General features: G+C 51.8%; 4 protein-coding genes across 5 annotated transcripts; 2 read left to right on the forward strand and 2 right to left on the reverse strand.

Annotated features, from left to right (window-relative positions):
- Nucleotides 1-3,051: 3,051 nt before the first annotated feature.
- Nucleotides 3,052-4,853, reverse strand: WDR83OS (WD repeat domain 83 opposite strand). The gene is made up of 4 exons (XM_066271475.1): nt 4,654-4,853; nt 4,433-4,538; nt 3,544-3,641; nt 3,052-3,450 (listed from the first exon to the last, which is right to left on the reverse strand). The coding sequence occupies exons 1-4, from the start codon at nt 4,701-4,703 to the stop codon at nt 3,384-3,386; spliced, it is 321 nt and encodes a 106-aa protein (XP_066127572.1). The 5' UTR covers nt 4,704-4,853; the 3' UTR covers nt 3,052-3,383.
- Nucleotides 4,854-4,954: 101 nt separating this feature from the next.
- WDR83 (WD repeat domain 83) lies at nt 4,955-9,521 on the forward strand. Its single transcript, XM_066271461.1, has 9 exons — nt 4,955-5,186; nt 5,263-5,383; nt 5,465-5,570; nt 5,822-5,870; nt 5,954-6,080; nt 7,684-7,751; nt 7,838-7,946; nt 8,030-8,144; nt 9,223-9,521. The coding sequence occupies exons 1-9, from the start codon at nt 5,084-5,086 to the stop codon at nt 9,370-9,372; spliced, it is 948 nt and encodes a 315-aa protein (XP_066127558.1). The 5' UTR covers nt 4,955-5,083; the 3' UTR covers nt 9,373-9,521.
- On the reverse strand, nt 9,418-13,841 carry DHPS (deoxyhypusine synthase). Of its 2 annotated transcripts, none has more exons than XM_066271440.1 (9): nt 13,487-13,841; nt 12,719-12,883; nt 12,344-12,465; nt 12,165-12,261; nt 12,001-12,087; nt 11,009-11,114; nt 10,830-10,933; nt 9,698-9,823; nt 9,418-9,614 (listed from the first exon to the last, which is right to left on the reverse strand). In XM_066271440.1, the coding sequence occupies exons 1-9, from the start codon at nt 13,691-13,693 to the stop codon at nt 9,519-9,521; spliced, it is 1,110 nt and encodes a 369-aa protein (XP_066127537.1). In that variant the 5' UTR covers nt 13,694-13,841; the 3' UTR covers nt 9,418-9,518. The 2 variants fall into 2 exon arrangements, with proteins under 2 accessions (XP_066127537.1, XP_066127545.1); XM_066271448.1 differs by lacking the exon at nt 13,487-13,841 and adding an exon at nt 13,005-13,281.
- A 4,937-nt stretch (nt 13,842-18,778) lies between these two features.
- GNG14 (G protein subunit gamma 14) lies at nt 18,779-19,078 on the forward strand. The gene is made up of 2 exons (XM_066253312.1): nt 18,779-18,871; nt 18,953-19,078. Exons 1-2 carry the CDS (start codon nt 18,779-18,781, stop codon nt 19,076-19,078), a joined length of 219 nt encoding a protein of 72 aa, XP_066109409.1.
- Nucleotides 19,079-19,538: the final 460 nt, after the last annotated feature.

Raw genomic sequence — 19,538 nt, forward strand, 5'->3', positions numbered from 1 at the left:
CCTGACCAGGATCCACTCAAGCAGATGCTTGAGTGCTGAGCTATTTTTGTTACCTGAGGCTGATGCACTAGAACCCACGCAGCTATCCTCAGCACCCAGAGCCACACTCAAACCAATCAAGCCACTGCTGCAGAAGGGGAAGAAGGAAAGAAGGGGAGAGAAAGGGGGAGAGAAGCAGATTGTCCCTTCTCCTGTGTGCCCTGACTGGAAATCAAACCCAGGACATCCATATGTTAGGCCAATGTTCTATCCACTGAGCCACCAGCCAGGGCCATATATAATTCTGATAACTCTAAAGTCATATCTGTTTTAATTAAACCAACACACTTAAACTAGCTTTAATGTCAAATACTTTCCTAGATCATCTGATTCTGAAAAGCATTTGAGTTAGTTTCTGTATTTCTGAGAATTTTAGAATACCCAGTTCTTAATTTATATAAGCACTTAATTCCTTTAAACCAATTAAGCATAGCTCTTTACAAATTAGAAATACCATTATAAAGTAGGAAATACCACACAAATAATATATATATGTATACACACAAACACAAACATACAGATAGAGACTTCATGGCTTCCAGAAGAAGAGGTAGGATCTGTTCAAAGGAACCTTCCCCCCTTTATCAACCAGTCCTGAAGCTAACAGAGTTCTTCTAGACATTCTAATCTTTTTCTGGTTTCAGTTCTTCCTCTAATTTTTTTTTTTTTTTTTTTTTTGTGACAGAGTCAGACAGAGGGACAGATAGGGACAGACAGCCTGGAAGGGAGAGAGATGAGAAGCATCAATTCTTCGTTGCGGCACCTTAGTTGTTCATTGATTGTTTTCTCATATGTGCCTTGACCGTGGGCCTTCAGCAGACCAAGTGACTCCTTGCTCGAGCCAGTGACCTTGGGCTCAAGCTGGTGAGCCTTGCTCAAACCAGATGAGCCTGTGCTCAAGCTGACGACCTCGGGGTCTGGAACCTGGGTCCTCCGCATCCCAGTCAAACGCTGTATCCACTGCACCACCACCTGATCAGGCTCTAATTTTCTAACCCTGTCTTTTGCCTCCAGGTAGGCATCTGTGACAAGCCAAACTATCCATAAGAGGCACCAGCCTACAGTTAGCAGCCATGAATTTTCCTGCCTTGCCACAGTGCAGTTCCTTAAACAAGTGCGTGAGATCAGCCATCCCAGTACTCATGCGGCAGTCCACGTGTATCTGACCTACAGGCCACTCCTCCCTACATAAAGGTCAATGGCCCAGTTCTCTTTTCCCAAAGCCCATTTCTTTGGTCTCCTGGCTGGCTTGCCAATTGTTAGTATACACAGATCCAGAGAAAAACCCCAAGACTGAAAAATCTATCTCCATAAGCAGAGGGTGGGGAAAGACCAAATAAAGAAGCTGCCACTCCACTCTAGTAGTTTATTAAGGGAAACTGACATAGAGGTGTTCCTTGAGTGCTTGCCAGTGAAATCAATCCCCATGCTGCTTGGCAGGTGCCAAAGAATTGTATAGGGTCAAGGGAGGAATAGGCATTCATACTAGTACATGAATGCCATCAGGTATGGAAAATTACTTCACATGCTTGACCAGGTCAAAACAACCTGTTCCAGGAACCAGCACATAGCAGGAGGCAAGGGAGGGGTACTGATATGCCTCAGAATAAACATCAAGTACAATCAGCCGGTTTCTAAAGGGACCCAATTCTAGCCTGGGTCCAGCTCTTGAGTCTAGCAGCAGTTAAGTCATAGAACAGTCGTGTGTGTGTGATAGAGACAGATAGAGAGGGACATATAGGGACAGAGAGAAAAGGAGAGAGATAAGAAACATCAATACTTCATTGTGGCCTGACCAGGTGGTGGCTCAGTGGATAGAGCATCAGACTGGGATGCGGAGGACCCAGGTCCAAAACCCCGAGGTCACCAGCCTGAGTATTGGGCTCATCCAACTTGAGCAGAGGCTCACCAGCTTGAGCAAGGAGTCACTGTCTTGAAGCCTAAGGTCACTGGCTTGAGCCCAAGGTCACTGGCTTGAGCAAGGGGTCACTCGCTTTGCTGTAGCCCCCTGGTCAAGACACATATCAAGACACATGAGAATGCATTCACTGAACAACTACGGAGCTGCCACAAAGAACTGATGCTTCTTTTTTTTTTTCACAGAGACAAAGAGAGTCAGAGAGAGGGATAGATAGGGACAGACAGACAGGAACAAAGAGAGATGAGAAGCATCAATCATCAGTTTTTCGTTGCGGCACCTTAGTTGTTCATTGATTGCCTTTTCATATGTGCCTTGACCGCGGGCCTTCAGCAGACCGAGTAACCCCTTGCTCGAGCCAGTGACCTTGGGTCCAAGCTGGTGAGCTTTGCTCAAACCAGATGAGCCCACACTCAAGCTGGCAACCTCGGGGTCTCGAACCTAGGTCCTACCGCATCCCGGTCCGATGCTCTATCCACTGCGCCACCGCCTGGTCAGGCAGAACTGATGCTTTCTTATCTCTCTCCCTTCCTGTCTATCTGTCCCTATCTCTCTCTCTCTCTCTCTGATTCTCCGACAAAAAAAAAATACTTCATTGCGGCTCCTTAGTTGTTCAGTGATTGCATTCTCTTATGTGCCTTGACTGGGGGACTACAGCAAAGCAAGTGACCCCTTGCTCAAGCCAGCGACCTTGGGCTTCAAGCCAGCCACCTTTGGGCTCAGGCCAAAGACCTCGGAGTTTCGAACCTAGGTCCTCTGCGTCCAGTGCGACACTCTATGTACTGCACCACCACTTGGTCAAGCACGGAACAGTCTTTAATGCCTTTCCAATTCCCTATCAGTCCATCTAGGTCACTGACATTATCTCATTCCTTTGATAAGAAAATCAAAGCCCAGATTCCTTAGGTCATCAGAGCCATCTGCTGAGTTGCCAGAAGGTGAGGATCACTGTCCCATCTCCAGCAGCCAACTTAAGACGCAACACTGTGAATAAGCAAGAGAACTACCAGAAGGCTCCAGACTAGGGCCCCACCCCAGGCCTGAGTAAGTGAAGGCACTGGGCACCCACAATGCACAGAAGGGGAGGTCTCAGAGAATGGCCAGAAAACAAAACTTTATTAACTGATTTCAACAAAAAAATGAGTGGGTACACCTAGAAACATGGACAGCATCTCCCCCAGCATCAGGTGGGGTGGGGAAGAAAGGTAGGAGGAGGAGTAGGCCAAGGATATCCCCCTCTCTGCCCCAGTAGAAATGGGACCCCAGGGAAAAGTCCAGGTTCATTCCATCCAGCTGTGGGCCCTCTGACTACATCACTCAGGGAAGTCCAGGACAGCCAGCAACTGAAGACAAAAGGCTCAGCAGCCGAGGATCAGCCCTGGAGGGTGGTACGAGGAATCCAGTATACGACCCCTTGAGGCTGACATCACCAAGGGGGTGTCATGGGCTGAGGGTTCTGCAGATACGACATCACCACGGCAGAGATGGACAGCCTGAGATCGGAGAGAGGGGTCAGTCAGGATGGGTTGGCTTGGGTCCTCCCTCCCCTTATTCAGGAGTCCCTCTTTCTCTAGGCCCAGCCTCACATGAAGCTACTCATCATTTGCTTAGTGTCCTCAGAGCTCCGGGAGTTGGCGAAGCTGATGAAGGAGCAGTAGACAGCGACCCAAGCACACCACTTCAGCTGGGGAAAGAGAGGTAGATGGTTGGGTTAGGTCAGTGGAAGACAAGGGGCATTCCCAGTCACTGGTTCCAACCCACTGGTTTCAACTGGTGCAGCTTGAACCTTGTCACCCAATACCCCAGGAGTCCCTGAGTCCCATACACCCATAGCCTACTCCAGGTAGTTTCTGGCCCTACTCCCTAGCCTGTGCCTCTGATCCCACCACGTCCCCTCAGGCCTAAAAAGACTAGCTTTCGTATGACCAGGCAGTGGCACAGTGGATGGAGTGTTGGACTGGGACATGGAGGGCCAAGGTTCAAAACCCCGAGGTCACCGGTTTGAGTGCAGACTCATCTAGTTTAAGCAATGCTCACCGGCCTGACACTCACCAGCCTGAGCCAAAAGTCACTGGCTTGAGCAGGGGGTCACTCAGCCTGCTCTAGCATCCCGGTCAGGGCACATGTGAGAAAGCAATCAATGAACAACTAAAGTGCCCCAGCGAAGAGTTGATGTTTCTCATCTCTCTCCCTTCCTGCCTGTCCCTTTCCCTGTCACAAGACTAGCTTTTGACATACCGCATCAAGCTAAGAACCCCACCCTTTCTCCACCATCCTCTCCTAGTTGCTTTAGACTCTGGCCCCAACCTCACACCAACCTCCTACACACCCACCCTGGTCCGGAGCCCTAGCTTCCCCCACGCTTCTGGCTCTCTTGGTCCAACATCACCTCAGCCCTGCCCTCTCAGCGCCGACCGGGCTTCATTCCGAATCCGCCCCCGGCCTCGATGTCCAGCGATACACAGTCCTGCCCACCTTGAGCATCAGGCCGCACATGCTAAAGATCATGCCGAGCAGGTTCATGTAGTCCGGCGTCGGGTCGTCCAAGGCTGGATTACACTCGCTTGGTGGAGGCTTGTACCTGCGGCAGGATCGAGGGTCAGGGGTACTCACATCCCGCCCCCAGAATGGACAAGAAGTTCTCTGAGCCCCGACCCAGAACCCAAACCCGGTCACCACGACGCTGGGGTCCTCACCTCACCACTTTGTTTGGCCTCCGTGGGTCCGACATATTGTTAGTGGACATAGCTAGTCGGAGGTCGCGCCTCTTTCGCTGCGGGAGTTGTCCTTTCCGGAGTGGAAGCGGATGATGGTTACAGTAACACCCGCAGCCCTTGCGCTTCTATTCCTAGTGGCTGGGGGCCAGGACTCCCCCAGTCGCGGGTTAGATAATTAGAAGAAGTCAAAAGTGTTTACTGGAAGCAGGGAGAGCAGACCTGGAAGCCAGTGGTAGCCTTCAGTATTCCCAACATTATCTCCAAAAAGTCGAAACTTTGAGCCCAGAAGTGGGAAACAGGAAGTAGACCACGGAGGACAATAATAAGGTTACACCTAAGCGAGTAAGGCTCAGAAACCTCAGTACAGGCGGATGTGAGGCATCTAGGAAGGGAAGAGGTCCCAAAAGCAATGTCTTTCCCTGAGCCAAAGCCGCGAGGCCCAGAGCTGCCACAGAAACGGTTGAAGACGCTGGACTGCGGGCAGGGAGCGGTGCGAGCCGTGCGATTTAATGGTGAGCGCCCTCACCTTCGTTCTGCGTCTGCCTCCTGAAGTCGGCGGCCCAGTAACCCCCATCCGGTCTTCTTTAGTGGATGGCAATTACTGCCTGACGTGCGGCAGCGACAAGACCCTGAAGCTGTGGAACCCGTTGCGGGGGACGCTGCTGCGGACCTACAGCGGTCACGGCTACGAGGTGCTGGACGCAGCCGGGTGAGCCGGGGCCGGACCAGGATCGGGGCATTGAGGCGGGGATCGGAGATCGACGCTGACCTTCCCTTTTCTGCCCTCTAGCTCCTTTGACAACAGTAGTCTCTGCTCCGGCGGAGGGGACAAGGCAGTGGTGCTGTGGGATGTGGCATCCGGGCAGGTCCTGCGTAAATTCCGGGGTCACGCAGGGGTGAGTGCAAGCAAGAAGAGACCTCTTTAGAGCGTGGATGGAGGAGGGGACCCACATTAGCGTGTTGGTGGTGACAGGTCCCAGTCCCCTTTACAGTGCATTTACCAAGCCCCGTCCTTACAGTATCCTCAAAACCTTTCGCCTCCCCTACCCCTAGTTTTTGTCCTCACTTTTATCTGCACTGGGAACCCTGCCTTTATCCCAATCCTCCAAAGTCCAGCCATCTCTGAGTGGCAATTCCTGTTTCTCAGAAGGTAAACACAGTGCAGTTTAATGAAGAGGCCACAGTCATCCTGTCTGGTGAGTGTGGGGCCTAGGCAGGGGAGGCCAGGGCGCTGTCCATATCCCCCACACCTGACATCCCCTTCACACTGGCCTTACAGGCTCTATCGATTCCAGTATTCGCTGCTGGGACTGCCGCTCTCGAAGGCCTGACCCAGTGCAGAGGCTGGATGAAGCTAGAGATGGTGTATCCAGTGTGAAGGTGTCAGACCATGAGGTTCTGGCAGGGTGAGTAGAGCCAGATCACTGCCCCTCCCCAGGTGCCACTGGGGATCATAGCTCCCTCTATGCTTAAAGTCTACTCTCCCCACTGTGGCTCCCAAAGTCCTGCACAGACTGGTCCCTGCTGACCTCTCAGCTTTTATTCATTCCCAGCTTCATTTCAGGTAGATATTGCCAAGCATGCACTCACCCCAGGACCTTAGCAATTGCTCTTCTTCTGCCCTGACTGCCCTTCTACTCCTTATTCCAAGTGTATTTGAGCATCTCCTGCAGGCCACTTTCTCAGTCAGTGAGCATAAAGCAGTGAATAAGACAGGGAAATAAACACCCTAGCCCATTGGCTCAGTGGATAGAGTGTCGGTGGACCACATGGACATCCCAGGTTTAATTCCTAGTCAGGGCACACAAGAGAAGCGACTCTCTGCTTCTCTTCCCCTCCCCCTTCTCTCCTTCCTCCCCTCCTGCAACCAGTGGCTCAGTTGGTTTGAGCGTGGCCCCAGATGGGGTTGCCAGATGGATCCCAATTGGGGAGCATGCAAGAGTCTCAGAATTTCCCCTTCTCACATTTAAAAACAACAACAACAACAAAAAAAAAAAAAACGGAAAAAAAAAGTCCCTGACCACATAGGGTTGATACTCTCACTACAGGAGACTGTTAAAAATAAGAAATTCCCATGGATGACTGTTCAAGTGTTGCCACAACCCAAGGGAGTATCATTCCCACCATGGGGTAGTTTGGGCCTCCCAGCCTGTTGAGTGGCCCTGTTCCCCCACATCTCCCCTCGGACCCCAGAAGTTTGGCTCTTTCTCAGTCCTTTAAATCCCAATTCAAATGTCACCTCTTTTCAGAGGCCTTCCTAGATTACTCTCAGTCCGTGAGGCTCCAGAAATTTCTCTTGGCTTGGTTGAAGCTATGTCCCAAGCCCTCCATTCCCATTATAGGATCTGTCCCAGAGACTATGCTCAGTACCTATCAGAAACAGATGGAGTAATTCCTGACTGGTATGGGTCTGAGTCTTAGTCTCAAAGCCAATGCCTTAGAATTCCACTCATGAATCCACTTCAATGCATGTTTTTTGTTTTGTTTTGTTTTTGTTGTTTTAGTGAGAAGAGGGGAAGCAGAGAGACAAACACCCGCATGTGCCCCGACCGGGATGCACCCCATATGCCCACTAGGGGGCAGTGCTCCGTTGCAACTGGTGCCACTTTTTAGCGCCTGAGACGAAGGCCATGGGGCCATCTACAGCACTGGAGGCAAACTCACTCAAGCCAATTGAGCCATAGCTGCAGGAGGGGAAGAGAGAAAGAGAAGGGTGAGGGTGGAGAAGCAAATGTTCACTTCTCCTGTGTGCCCTGACCAGGAACCGAACCCCAGACATCCACACACCAGGCCAACGCTCTACCACTGAGCCAACTTGCCAGGGCCAAATCTGCCTCTTTTATGGCCAGCCTTGAGAAGAGAGTGTGATGGGGGGCTGCATAGGAAGGACAGACCCCGCCTTGCCCTTAAGGCCCTGGACAGGTAGGAGGGTATGGAGACTCCAAAGTTACCTGGAGCCATGGACCACTGACCAGTTGAGGTTTCAGCTGGATCCACCCTCTCTTGCAGCTCCGTGGATGGCCGAGTGAGGCGCTACGACCTGAGAATGGGGCAACTCTTCTCAGACTACGTGGGCAGTGAGTATGGCCAGGCTGTAGGAGTGGCAGGGGCAGCAAAAGGGGCCCCAGCCTCACCGACCTGCCCATCTCTCTCCTCTCCACAGGCCCCATCACTTGCACCTGCTTCAGCCAGGACGGGCAATGCACCCTGGTTTCCAGCCTGGACTCTACATTGAGGCTTCTAGACAAGGACACAGGGGAGCTGCTGGGGGAGTGAGTCCTTGGGGTTGTGGGGCTCCTTCCCTGAACTCTGCCCCTGGTAAGACCCAAGGCCCACTAATTTCACCCACCCCCAGGTACACGGGCCATAAGAACCAAGAGTACAAGCTGGACTGCTGCCTGAGTGAGCGTGACACGCACGTAGTCAGCTGCTCTGAGGACGGGAAGGTGTTCTTCTGGGACCTGGTGGAGGTAAGCTTCCCCACCCCAGCACTGCAGCAGGGCACCTGCCCTGTCCCCATTTTGTCCTTACTTGTCACTCGCAGACCTGAAAAAGGGACTATTGGAACCAGCGGCTGGAACTAGGAGTGAGAGGACAGAAAGGGCATTTCTGGCAAAGGGGGCATTGGTCAGGAAATAGCAGTATGTCAGGACAGCAGTGGCAACAGTAGGATACAGGTTAGGCAGGGCCACTACTGCTAGGTTGAGTCACTGGGACTGACCTGAGGGAGGCAAAGCCAATGGCAGCATTCAACCCTAGAAGAGATGAGGCTGAGTATAGGATGAGCTGCTTCTGAGTATCCCAGTTGTTTCTAGCCCCAAGCTGTGTGAGCCCTATTCTGATGTCTCCCAGACTGGTGGTGGCATTCGGCTAAGAACAGATGGGCTGGGCTTAGTGGAATCTCAGAGCTGGAGAGACTCAGGAAGGAGACTTGGGTCCTGGGGCTTGACCAAAGGAAGTAAGTCCCCTAACAAGGTGGAGGGAACTGGGGGACCCTGGGACTCCAGCAGCCAACCCTCTCAGGGAACTAAGAAAGCACCAACATTCTACCTACTTCTTGAGGGTCTGGTAAACCACAGGGCACACTGTAGGGAAGGCACACATGAAGGGAAGGTAAAAAGAGGAACAAGGCCTGCTTGGGAAACTGTGTATGTGGAGCTATGTCTGCGGGTTGATGAAGGAGGCGCAAGCACCGACACTGCCAAGTGAGCCAGTAGAGTCGCTGTGGCGGCAGACAAGGTGGGAGGAAGCTGAAGTTCAGATATAACTGGCTCAGAGCATGATGGTGGCCATGAACATGGAAAGAATAGGTGACCTCAGAACATAATCTAAAGGCAGAATCAAGATTTACTGATAAAGGGATGTGAGGTGTGAAAAGTATTTACAAGGGTTTGGCCTGAGCACCTGGAAGGGCAGAGCCTCTGAGGGTAGCTTTATCTTTGGGCAGACTAGGTTTGCAGTGACTGGAAAGCCACTAGAAGTAGGTGGCTGAGGGTCAGGGAAGGAGGGGGCTCACTGATAACCATTCCCCTCCCTCTTGTTCCACAGGGTGTCCTAGCACTGCACCTGCAGGTTGGTCATGGTGTGGTCCAGTCACTGGCCTACCACCCCACAGAGCCCTGCCTGCTGACTGCCATGGGGGGCAGCATCCATTGCTGGCGGGAAGAGTCCTACGAGGCTGAAGGTGGCACAGGTTGAAGCCAGGGGACCATGACCACCAAGGACACACATGCAGACTCTGGATCACTGACAGACCATTTATTCTAGACTACTGACCAAGGAGTGGGGGAGGGGCTGGGCCTGAAAACTAATAAATAGGAGGGGCCTCCCTGGGGCCAAGCTGTTCAGTCCTTGTTCTTCTCAAGCATGAAAGCATCTACCTTCTGGGCAAAGGTTTCAGCCACGAGCAGGGGGAAGACCAGAGAGGCATCAGCACAGACCTGTAGAGAGGACTCCAGTAACCACAGGACCCAAAGCTGCAGCTTTGGAGACCCTGCACCCCAGCTCACTAGTTGGCGCTCACCTTGACAGGCTGTGCATCCACCCGGATCTTGCCCCAAGAGACAGCTTCATCTGGCTGGGCACCAGAGTCAGAGCCATCAAACTCCTGGGCTGTGTTGATGTAGACAGCATAGTCAGCCCCGTTCCTCTGTAAGGAGGGGCAGGGTGGGCAGTCAGCCAGTCACAGAAGACAGACACACATGTATCCTAGGTAAAGAAGGGCCCTTTGGTGGCCCCTCACTGCAATGCCTGGGCAGTGTTGCCCTAGACCAGTGGTCAGCAAACTCATTAGTCAACAGAGCCAAATATCAACAGTACAATTGAAATTTCTTTTGAGAGCCAAAGTTTTTAAACTTAAACTATATACGTAGGTACACTGTTATTAACTTAATTAGGGTACTCCTAAGCTGGCCTATGCTAAACACTCAAGGGGCCAAAGAGCCGCATGTGGCTTGCAAGCTGCAGCTTGCCGACCAAGGCACTAGACCCGCATCCTAGGTAGCAACAACCCTCCCACATCTGTTCGGTGGGAGCTGCCACCAATTCTTATCTTAAGAAAATCTCTGAACCTAACCATCTCCTATCTGACATTGGTCCCCACCCTGGTTCTGGCCCCATTTGTTCCGCCTACAACAGCCAGAGGGCACTGGGTCACAGCCCTCAAGGCCCTGCAAGTTTTGCCTGTCACCTCCCTACCCAACCTCCCACATTCCCCCTCCCTTCCTGTCCCTGGTTTTCCCTTCACAGGCCTCCTGGCTGTTACTTATTTCAGGCAACTTGGAGCCTTTGCACAGGCTATTCCCTCTGCTGGAAACTCCCTCAAGCCAACCACATGGCTGGCTCAAGGGAAGCATCTAGCAAATCTGCTCCACTCACAGGTTACACTCTCAGAAAGGCTTCCCTTTTCTGAACAGTGCCCCTTTAATTACTATCTTGTCATCCTTATTTTTCTCCATGGCAATGACTGCCACTTAACCTGCTGTCTATCTCCCCTGACTAAAACATCAGCCCCAGGAAGGCAGGGATCCTGGCCTGTCTAGTGTAAACTAGGCTGTATCCCAGCATGTAGGATAGGCCTAGCACACAGACATCTCTACATAGCAGGCCCAAGTGTCACCCTTACACTAAGGACCAGGTATTCTGTCCCCACTCACCATGAGGTTGGCGTTTGCAATGTGGTGTTTGACCACACCCCCACCCAGGATGATCATTCCAGAGCGCTTGGCAAAGATGGCCTGGGTGTTGATGAGCCTCAAGTCTAAGGAAGAGCACTGTGGTCAGGCCCTGGGCCCAGCAGCCCTCCTCCCCCACTTCTCTGGCCCCAGCACCTCACCCTCCACGATGTCTAGGACCAGGCCTGGGTTCTTGTAGGAATGGAAAAAGATCATGTCCCCCAGCGAGCCATCTGTGAGCGCTGGGCTCAATACGGGGATGTGGTTCTAAGGGAGGACAGGATAGAAGCAGGAGTCAGAGCCTGGTGAAGGTAGCATGGTCCCCATTCTTGCAGCATTCCCTCTCTGCCTGATTCTGGGCAGGGTGTGTAATTTTCTCTGGGCCTCAGTTTCCTTGACTATAAAATGACAGTAACAGCAGACCTTCCTCACAGATGAGGAAGCATGTATAAGAAAACCTACCCAAAACACTTAGGACCACCTGACCAGGTGGTGGTGCAGTGGATAGAGCGTCAGACTGGGACAGAGGACCCAGAGTCAAAACCCCAAGGTTGCCGGCTTGAGCACGGGCTCATCCGACTTGAGTACAGGGTCACTGGTTTGAGCATGAGATTATAGACATGACCCCATGGTCACTGACTTGAGCCCAAAGGTCACTGGCTTGAACTAGGGGATCACTTGCTCTGCTATAGCCCCCCAGTCAAAGCACATATGAGAAAGCAATTAATGAACAACTAAGGAGACTAAGGAGCTGCAACAAAGAATTGATGATTCTCATCTCTCTCCCTTCCTGTCTGTCAGTTCCTATCTGTCCCTCTCTTTGTCTCTGTCACAAATAAAAGCCCTTAGGACCTTGCCTGGCACATAAAGAATGGTACCTCTTATTTTTCCAAATGCTGGACCTCATAGCCTCTGAGGAGCAGGGGACTACAACAGGCCCTTAGAGTGTTGCTAAGCACTGCTCCAACTGCTCCCAGGTGGTCTAGGAGTAGGATCATACCAATAGTTGTGTGACCTCAGACAAACTGCCTAACCTGTGTCTGAAATTACTCATGTAGTAAGCGCAGATGATGAGAACAGCACTGACTCCTCAGGCGACTGTGAAGATGAAACAAGTTATCACAGGCCAAGTCCTGGCATCTTTGCCCCTCACCTTCTGGGCCCAGTAATACACTGACTCTGGGTTGTTGATCTCCTTGCCAAGCCGAGCAATCATTTTGGAAGGTGTCCACTTCACACCCTAGGAGAGGACATCAGCTTCAGTGGTGCCTTCTCTGAGTGCCACCACACTGGCCCCTTAGGTTGCTCCAGCCCCACCTCTGTGTTCTGCTCCAGCACCATCTGGTCCAGAATAGGCATCAGCCAGTCCTCAAACTTGCAGTAATTATCATTGGGCACCAGCAGGTTTCCTATCCTGGGAGCCAGAGACAGATAGGCATCAGGCCCCAGGACCCTCAGCCCAGATCCCCTGCCCAACACCACTCAGGCCTCCCCACCTGTTAATCCCGTTCTCACGTAGCTCCTTGCCCCTGAGGCTGAACTCGCCCAGGTATGTGGGTGCCAGGCACTTGATGAGATCTTCCTCCACACCTCCAGCCGTAGTCACCAAGACATCCACCTGCAGCCACAGGCAGTGAGGTTGGTCCAGAAAAGAGGGCCCTGCCTTTATTCCAGGCAGGACTCCTAACTCCCAACCCTCATTTAGTAACCTTGCCAGAGTTTTATAGTCAAGGAAACTGCTGCAAAATAAAAAAATCCAGTCCCTCTGCTTAAAACTGACCCATATCTCCCTATCTTACTAAAATGACCAATAATCTTACTGTCCATTGAGACCTAGAGGGGCCAAAGCCACAGTCTGAAAAGCTCCCTACCATGTTATGCTGCACGAGATAACGGATGCTCTCACGGATGCCTGAACTGATGAGGTTGGAAGTATAGCCCAGGAAAATGGTGCAGCCAGTGAGCGGGCGGTGGCTCTGGGTCAGGTCTGCGTGCTGGTCTTCGTCTTGCGGCAGAGGCTCCAGTTTCTTCTCTATCTACGTTTAAGGGCGTGGTCAAGTTAACATCTGGATCCAAACTCCAGCCCTAGACCCCAGTTTTCAGAATCAGACTCCACCTCCGGGCCCTGCCCACTCAGGGAAAGGGAACCACTTCTACCTGGAACCAGGGAAGGGAGCCCACTTTGAGTCCTCTGCCCTTCTCACAGCTCGGCTCTCAGGGCACACGCTCACGCTTTGCCCCCGCAGGAATCAGAGAGCAACTCCTTTGCTGGATCCAGCTCCCTTCCAGCTAGGAAGACCAAATCCAAGGCCTGGCCCTGACAGACCGTTCTTCCGATTCCACCCTCAACGAGCCACAGGCTCCCCTCATTCCAGAACACAAACATTGCCTAAACCCGCCTCCCTATCTAGAATCAATCCCCATCCTTTCTCGATTCTAGGATGTCGCTGCTGGGGCTCAACCTCGCAAAACAGAAATTCCCGCCACGAGTAAGCCCCACCTCTCCCCGACTATTGGGCCGCTCCAACGAAGAACACGCCTCCTTCATTAGGAAAGCCCCGCTCCTCCAAGTACCGCACACTTTCGGAGCTACCAGAGGCCACGCCCCCTCAGCCCAAGAAGTCCCACCCTGGTCTCACCATGGCGTTGACTTGATGCACTGCGCGCCCGAAGTTGGTAGCCTGGAAACCAGTAGTGCGGAAGGCTTCCAGCAGCGCGTGGTAGTCCACGCCACGGTTGAAATCGTATCCCCTGACCTGGGCGCTCTCGGGCGGCAGCGCTGAGCTGTGCTTCAGCACAGCGGCCAGCGCCGCGGCGGGCGCCAGCCCCTCCGGGTGACCCTCCATGCTCCAGTGGCCGCGCTCTCAGATCAGAGCAGCCCCAAGCCAGACCTCCAGTGGCCTAGAAACACTCTCCAAGTCCTGGCACGCAGTTCTACGGGAATGCAGGACACGGGGGCTCGGAAAGACACTGGGGAGATAGGCCGGAAGTTGTTTTGTCACGTGACCCTCCTCGAGTCCCGTAGGTCAGGGCGTGGCCTGTTCCGAAATACGTAAGCCGCTTGGAGCCGTTATTCATTTTTGCGTGTTCGCTACCTCACATGAAGAAAGTCCTACTTTTACTGCCACCTGGTGGAAATCCACCGCGTTACAGGCACTTGTCTATTCGTTTTTATCTTCTGGAGGCAGAGAATGGCTTCTTAGACGTCGCCCTTGGGCAAAATTCAAGTCATCAGGAAGTGTCAGACAGTTTCTGCTACTGAGCATTTCTCATCAAATAGGATATTGATCCTTGCCTGATCAGACGGTGGCGCAGCAGATAGAGCATCCGACTGGGATGCGGAGGTTCCTGGCTTGAGCATGGGATCATACACTTGAGCCCAAAGGTCTCTGGCTTGAAACCCAAGGTCTCTGGCTTGAGGCTTGAGCAAGGGGTCACTTACTCTGCTGCAGCTCACCCCCTAACCCTATCCACATCAAGGCACTTTATAAGAAAGCAATCAATGAACATCTAAGGAGACTAAGGAGCTGCAACAAAGAATTGATGTTTCTCATCTTTCTCCCTTCTTGTCTGTCCATCTCTCTCTCTCTCTCTTTCTGTCTCTATCACAAAAGAAATAAATAATAATTTTTTTAAATTCCCCGCTTGGATCTCAAATTCACCACCTCATCTTTCTCTGTACCTACCTCTGATCTTTCCAGCATCTTCCACATCTCAGCAAACAACCCTCATTTATCAGGCTAAAAACTGGGGAGTTAAGCCTAACCAGGCAGTGTCGCAGTGGATAGAGCGTCATGGGCTCATCTGATTTGAGCAAGGATCACCAGCTTGAGTGTAGGGTCGCTGGCTTGAGCAAGGGGTCACTCAGTGTGCTATAGCCCCCTGGTCAAGACACATATGGGAAAGCAATCAATGAACAGCTAAGGCGCTGGAAAAAAGAATTGATGCTTCTCATCTCTCTCCCTTTCTGTCTGTCTGGCCCTCTCTTAGTCTGTCTCTGTCACACACACACACACACAACAACAACAACAAAAACAACAAGGCCCTGGCCGGTTGGCTCAGCGGTAGAGCGTCGGCCTAGCGAGCAGGGGACCCGGGTTCGATTCCCGGCCAGGGCACATAGGAGAAGCGCCCATTTGCTTCTCCACCCCCCCCCCTTCCTCTCTGTCTCTCTCTTCCCCTCCCGCAGCCAAGGCTCCATTGGAGCAAAGATGGCCCGGGCGCTGGGGATGGCTCCTTGGCCTCTGCCCCAGGCGCTAGAGTGGCTCTGGTCGCGGCAGAGCGACCCCCGGGAGGGGCAGAGCATCACCCCCTGGTGGGCAGAGCGTCGCCCCTGGTGGGCGTGCCAGGTGGATCCCGGTTGGGCGCATGCGGGAGTCTGTCTGACTGTCTCTCCCCATTTCCAGCTTCAGAAAAATACAAAACAAAAGAAAACAAAAAAAAAAAAAACACCTGCAGAGTTGAGCTTCATGGCTTCCCTTGTCTCATACCCCACATCCAAATTCTACCTACAAAATAGGTGCCAAATCTAAGTGCTTTTTTCACTTTTTTTTTTTTTTTACAGGGACAGAGAGTCAGATAGAAGGATAGATAGGGACAGACAGGAACAGAGAGAGATGAGAAGCATCAATCATCAGTTTTTCGTTGCAACACCATAGTTGTTCATTGATTGCTTTCTCATATGTGCCATGACCGCGGGCCTTCAGCAGACTGAGTAACCCCCCCCCCCTCAAGCCAGTGACCTTGGGTCCATGCTAGTGAGCTTTTTTTTTTTTTTTTTTTTTTTTTTTTTGCTCAAGCCAGATGAGCCCGCGCTCAAGCTGGCAACTCTGGGGTCTCAAACCTGGGTCCTTCCGCATCCCAGTCCGACCCTCTATCCACTGCGCCACCGCCTGGTCAGGCTTTTTTCACTTTTTAAAAATTGAGGTATAGCCTGACCAGGCAGTGGCGCAATGGATAGAACATCAGCCTAGAATGCTGAGGACCCAGGTTTGAAATCCCAAGGTCACTGGCTTGAGCGTGGGCTCATCCAGATTGAACACAGGCACTTGAGCATGGTATCATAGACATGACCCCATGGTCAATGGCTTGAGCCCAAAGGTCTCACTTGAAGCCCAAGGTCGCTGGCTTGAGCAAGGGGTCACTAGCTCTGCTGGAGGCCCACAGTCAAGGCATATATGAGAAAGCAATCAATGAAAAACTAAGATGCTGCCTGACCTGTGGTGGCGCAGTGGATAAAGCGTCAACCTGGAAATGCTGAGGTCGCCGGTTCAAAACCCTGGCTTGCCTGGTCAAGGCACATATGGGAGTTGATGCTTCCAGCTCCTCCCCCCTGTCTCTCTCTCCTCTCTGTCTCTCTCTCTCCTCTCTAAAATGAATAAATAAAAGTAAAAAATAAAATAAGAAAAGAACTTAAAAAAAAAAAACTAAGATGCTGCAACAAAGAATTGATGCTTCTCATCTCTCTCCCTTCCTGTCTGTCCCTGTCTATTCTTCCCTCTCTCTTGCTAAAAAAATTAGATGGGTAGGTAAGTAGGTAGGTAGATAGAAAGATAGAAAGAAAGATAGACAGATAGATGATAGATAAAAATTGAGGTATAATTGAAATATATCATTACATTAATTTCAGGTATGCAACATGAGTCGGTATTTGTATCCAGGTGCGTGTCATCAATCCCCATAGCCTCCACGGCCTCTACGCTGCACTCAGTCCCCTCCAGGTCATGTCTAAGCTGTGGCCAGAGAGCTAGTCAAACCAACCAGATGCTTCATTTGTTATAACAGTGGTGGCTTCCCCCTAGGACTAGAATTCGGGCTTTCATCGTGGCCTGCAAGGGCACCTGCTGACTTCCCTGCCCTCATCTCCCACCACTTGCCCTCACTCCTCTCCAGCTACACTGACCCCCTCACTTTTCTAGAACCCACAAACCTCCTGACCAAGGGATAGTGCATCGGCTGCTCTCTCTTACTGAAACATCCCTTCCCCAGATCCTCCTCTCCTGGGTCTCAGTTCAAAATATCACTTCTGTCCTGGTTATGTAGCTCAGTTGGGTAGAGCATTGTCCTGATATACCAGGTGTGCGGGTTCAATCCCCAGTCAGGGCACATACAAGAATCAACCAAAGAATGCATAAATAAGTGAAACAACAAATTGATGTTTCTCTTTCAATAAATAATTTTTTTAATATTCAAAATGTCACTTCCTCCAGAAGGCCCGCCCTAATCACCTTCTCTTGCCCTTACTTGCTTTTGTTGTCTTTTATAGCACTTAATACATTGTATTTGATGTTATCTGTCTCTGACTAGAATGGCAGCTCCATGAGGGCAGCATTTTGTCTGGTTTCACTGCCGATCCCCTAACACTGAACAGTGCTGGACACATATTGGTATCTCAGCAAAGACAATGAATGAACGAAAGAATGAATGAAAACACACAAGAGCATCAGTGTGATCTATGAGGAATGAAGGAGGGAAAAGTTGATAAATGAATTCAGAGTGGGCAGAAGGTACTAGACCAGGCAGGATCCTATGAGCTGTAGTAAGGAGGGTGGGTTTTACGCTAGTGGGTTTTACTCTAAAAGGCCAAGAAATGACTGGAGAGTTTTAAAAACGAAGTGTGAGACGACACATAATTTTCACCATCTTAACTATTTTTAGCATACAGGTCAGTAGTATTAAACACATTCACATTGTTGTCACCATTATCACCATCCATCTCCAGAACTTTTTTATCTTCCCAAATTCTGTCCCTATTGAACACCAGCTCCCCATCCTGCTACCCCAGGCCCTGGTACCCATCATTTTACTTTCTGTCTCTATAAATATGACTCCTCTAAGGACCTCATATGAATGGAATCATGTGTTCTTTTGTGGCTGGCTTATTTCACTCAGCATGATTCCCTCAAGGCTCATCCATATTATATTCTGGGTTTTTTTTAACAGTTCCCACTGGCTGTCTCGAGAATAGGGGCAGTGAATGGGGGGAGGATAGGAGGGAACAGGATGGAGGCAACTGAAGTGATTCAAGTGAGCAAAGAGGGGGTGGAGAGAAGTCAGCAGATTGAGGACCTAATTTGAAGGTTGATTGGCTGGCTCTTGAAAAAGGATTAGATGTGGGGATACTGGGAAGAGGAATAAAGGAGTTTGCGATTTGGCCCAAGGCAGTTGAATGGATGGTGGTGAATTTGAGGGCAGAAGGTGGGGGGGGGGGGGAGGCAATCTAGAATCCAGCTTTGGCTGAGTTAGGTGAGAGACGCCAGAAAGATGGGTGGGATGGACAAGGGAAGCCAGGGGTCCTCAGGTAGATCAGAGGTCAGGGAAGGGGCTTGGATGGGGCAAAGGGAGCCATAGGTATAAGTGAGTAGACTGAGTCATCCGTGTTGTAGATTCCCAGGCAGTGAGTGCAGATGGAGAGGAGAGGCAGGCCTGCACTCAAGTCTGAGGAACTTCTGAATGTTGGGGGGCAGAGGCTGGAAAAGGAGGGATGTTGGGGTTAGTTATCAGGAGATTAAGCAGGTCAGTGAGAGGCCAGGGCCCCACACTCCCCCTGCCAAGGTAACACATGACCATAGAGCACCCACTGGCCCTCCAGGGACAGGGAACCCCTTGACTAAGGCAGCTGTTGCTTCTGGCACTGGTGACATTTCACTCCATGAGTGTTCTGGCTTCAAAGTCTCTGCAGGGGACGAGGGAAAGGGGGCTGGATATGCCAGGCCAGTGGGGGAGGGAGGCAGAGCAGGGCTACAGGAAGACGACCGAGCAGCCAGGTGTCAGCCACAGTCCTCAGCTGAGGTATGTAGTTCTGATGGGAGTATCCACTCCCATCCCACAGTCCCCAGGGCACATAGGAGGTGCGGGGACACTTGGGTGGCCCTGGGACTCCAAGTCTGGGATTCAGCCTGCTGCCTATGGCCCTGCTCACCCTCCCCCAGATGTCCGGCAAGGTAGCCATTGGCAACGACATTGGGCAGGCCCGTCGGGCCGTGGAGCAGCTAAGGATGGAAGCTGGCATTGACCGTATGAAGGTGAGGCCAGGGGCAGATGGGCACATTTGGGTGAGGGGAAAGAGGGACAGCAAAGGTCTTGCTGACCAGGCTGGCCTACAGGTGTCCAAGGCAGCCGCTGACCTGCTGCAGTTCTGCATGGAGCAGGCCAAGAGCGACCCATTCCTGGTGGGCATCCCAGCTGCCACCAACCCCTTCAAGGAGAAGAAGCCCTGCACCATCCTATGATACTGGCCCTGAGGACCCCTCAATAAATGTGAAGTAAATGCTCCTCAAGGCTTGGTGGGCTGCAATAGGAGAGCAAAGCAGCCCTGTGGGTTGACAGGGGCACCTGGCCCAGCCTCCCTCCCTGCCCCACACCAATGGGCTAGCCTTAGCAGATCCCCTCTGCACAAACACATCCAGGGACAGTCCCTATCTACACACCAATGCACGTCACACACATACATGCCACACCTGGCAGCATGACACACATACACACAGAGATGTCATAAAGACAGGTGTGCGCATCCTGCCCGGATCTCCCTCTCCCTCTCCCAGGCACACACTCACGGGCATGCAGACAGGCACATATGGGTTACAGAAACAGCGCACACAGCTAGCCCACTCGCCTCCGCAGGGACACACAGACATTCATGACCCCAGGAATGTACTCAAGGGGCACAGGCGCCCCAGACATGCATGCAGA

Source organism: Saccopteryx bilineata, chromosome 1 (genome assembly GCF_036850765.1).
Source record: "Saccopteryx bilineata isolate mSacBil1 chromosome 1, mSacBil1_pri_phased_curated, whole genome shotgun sequence".
Classification (NCBI taxonomy): domain Eukaryota; kingdom Metazoa; phylum Chordata; class Mammalia; order Chiroptera; family Emballonuridae; genus Saccopteryx; species Saccopteryx bilineata.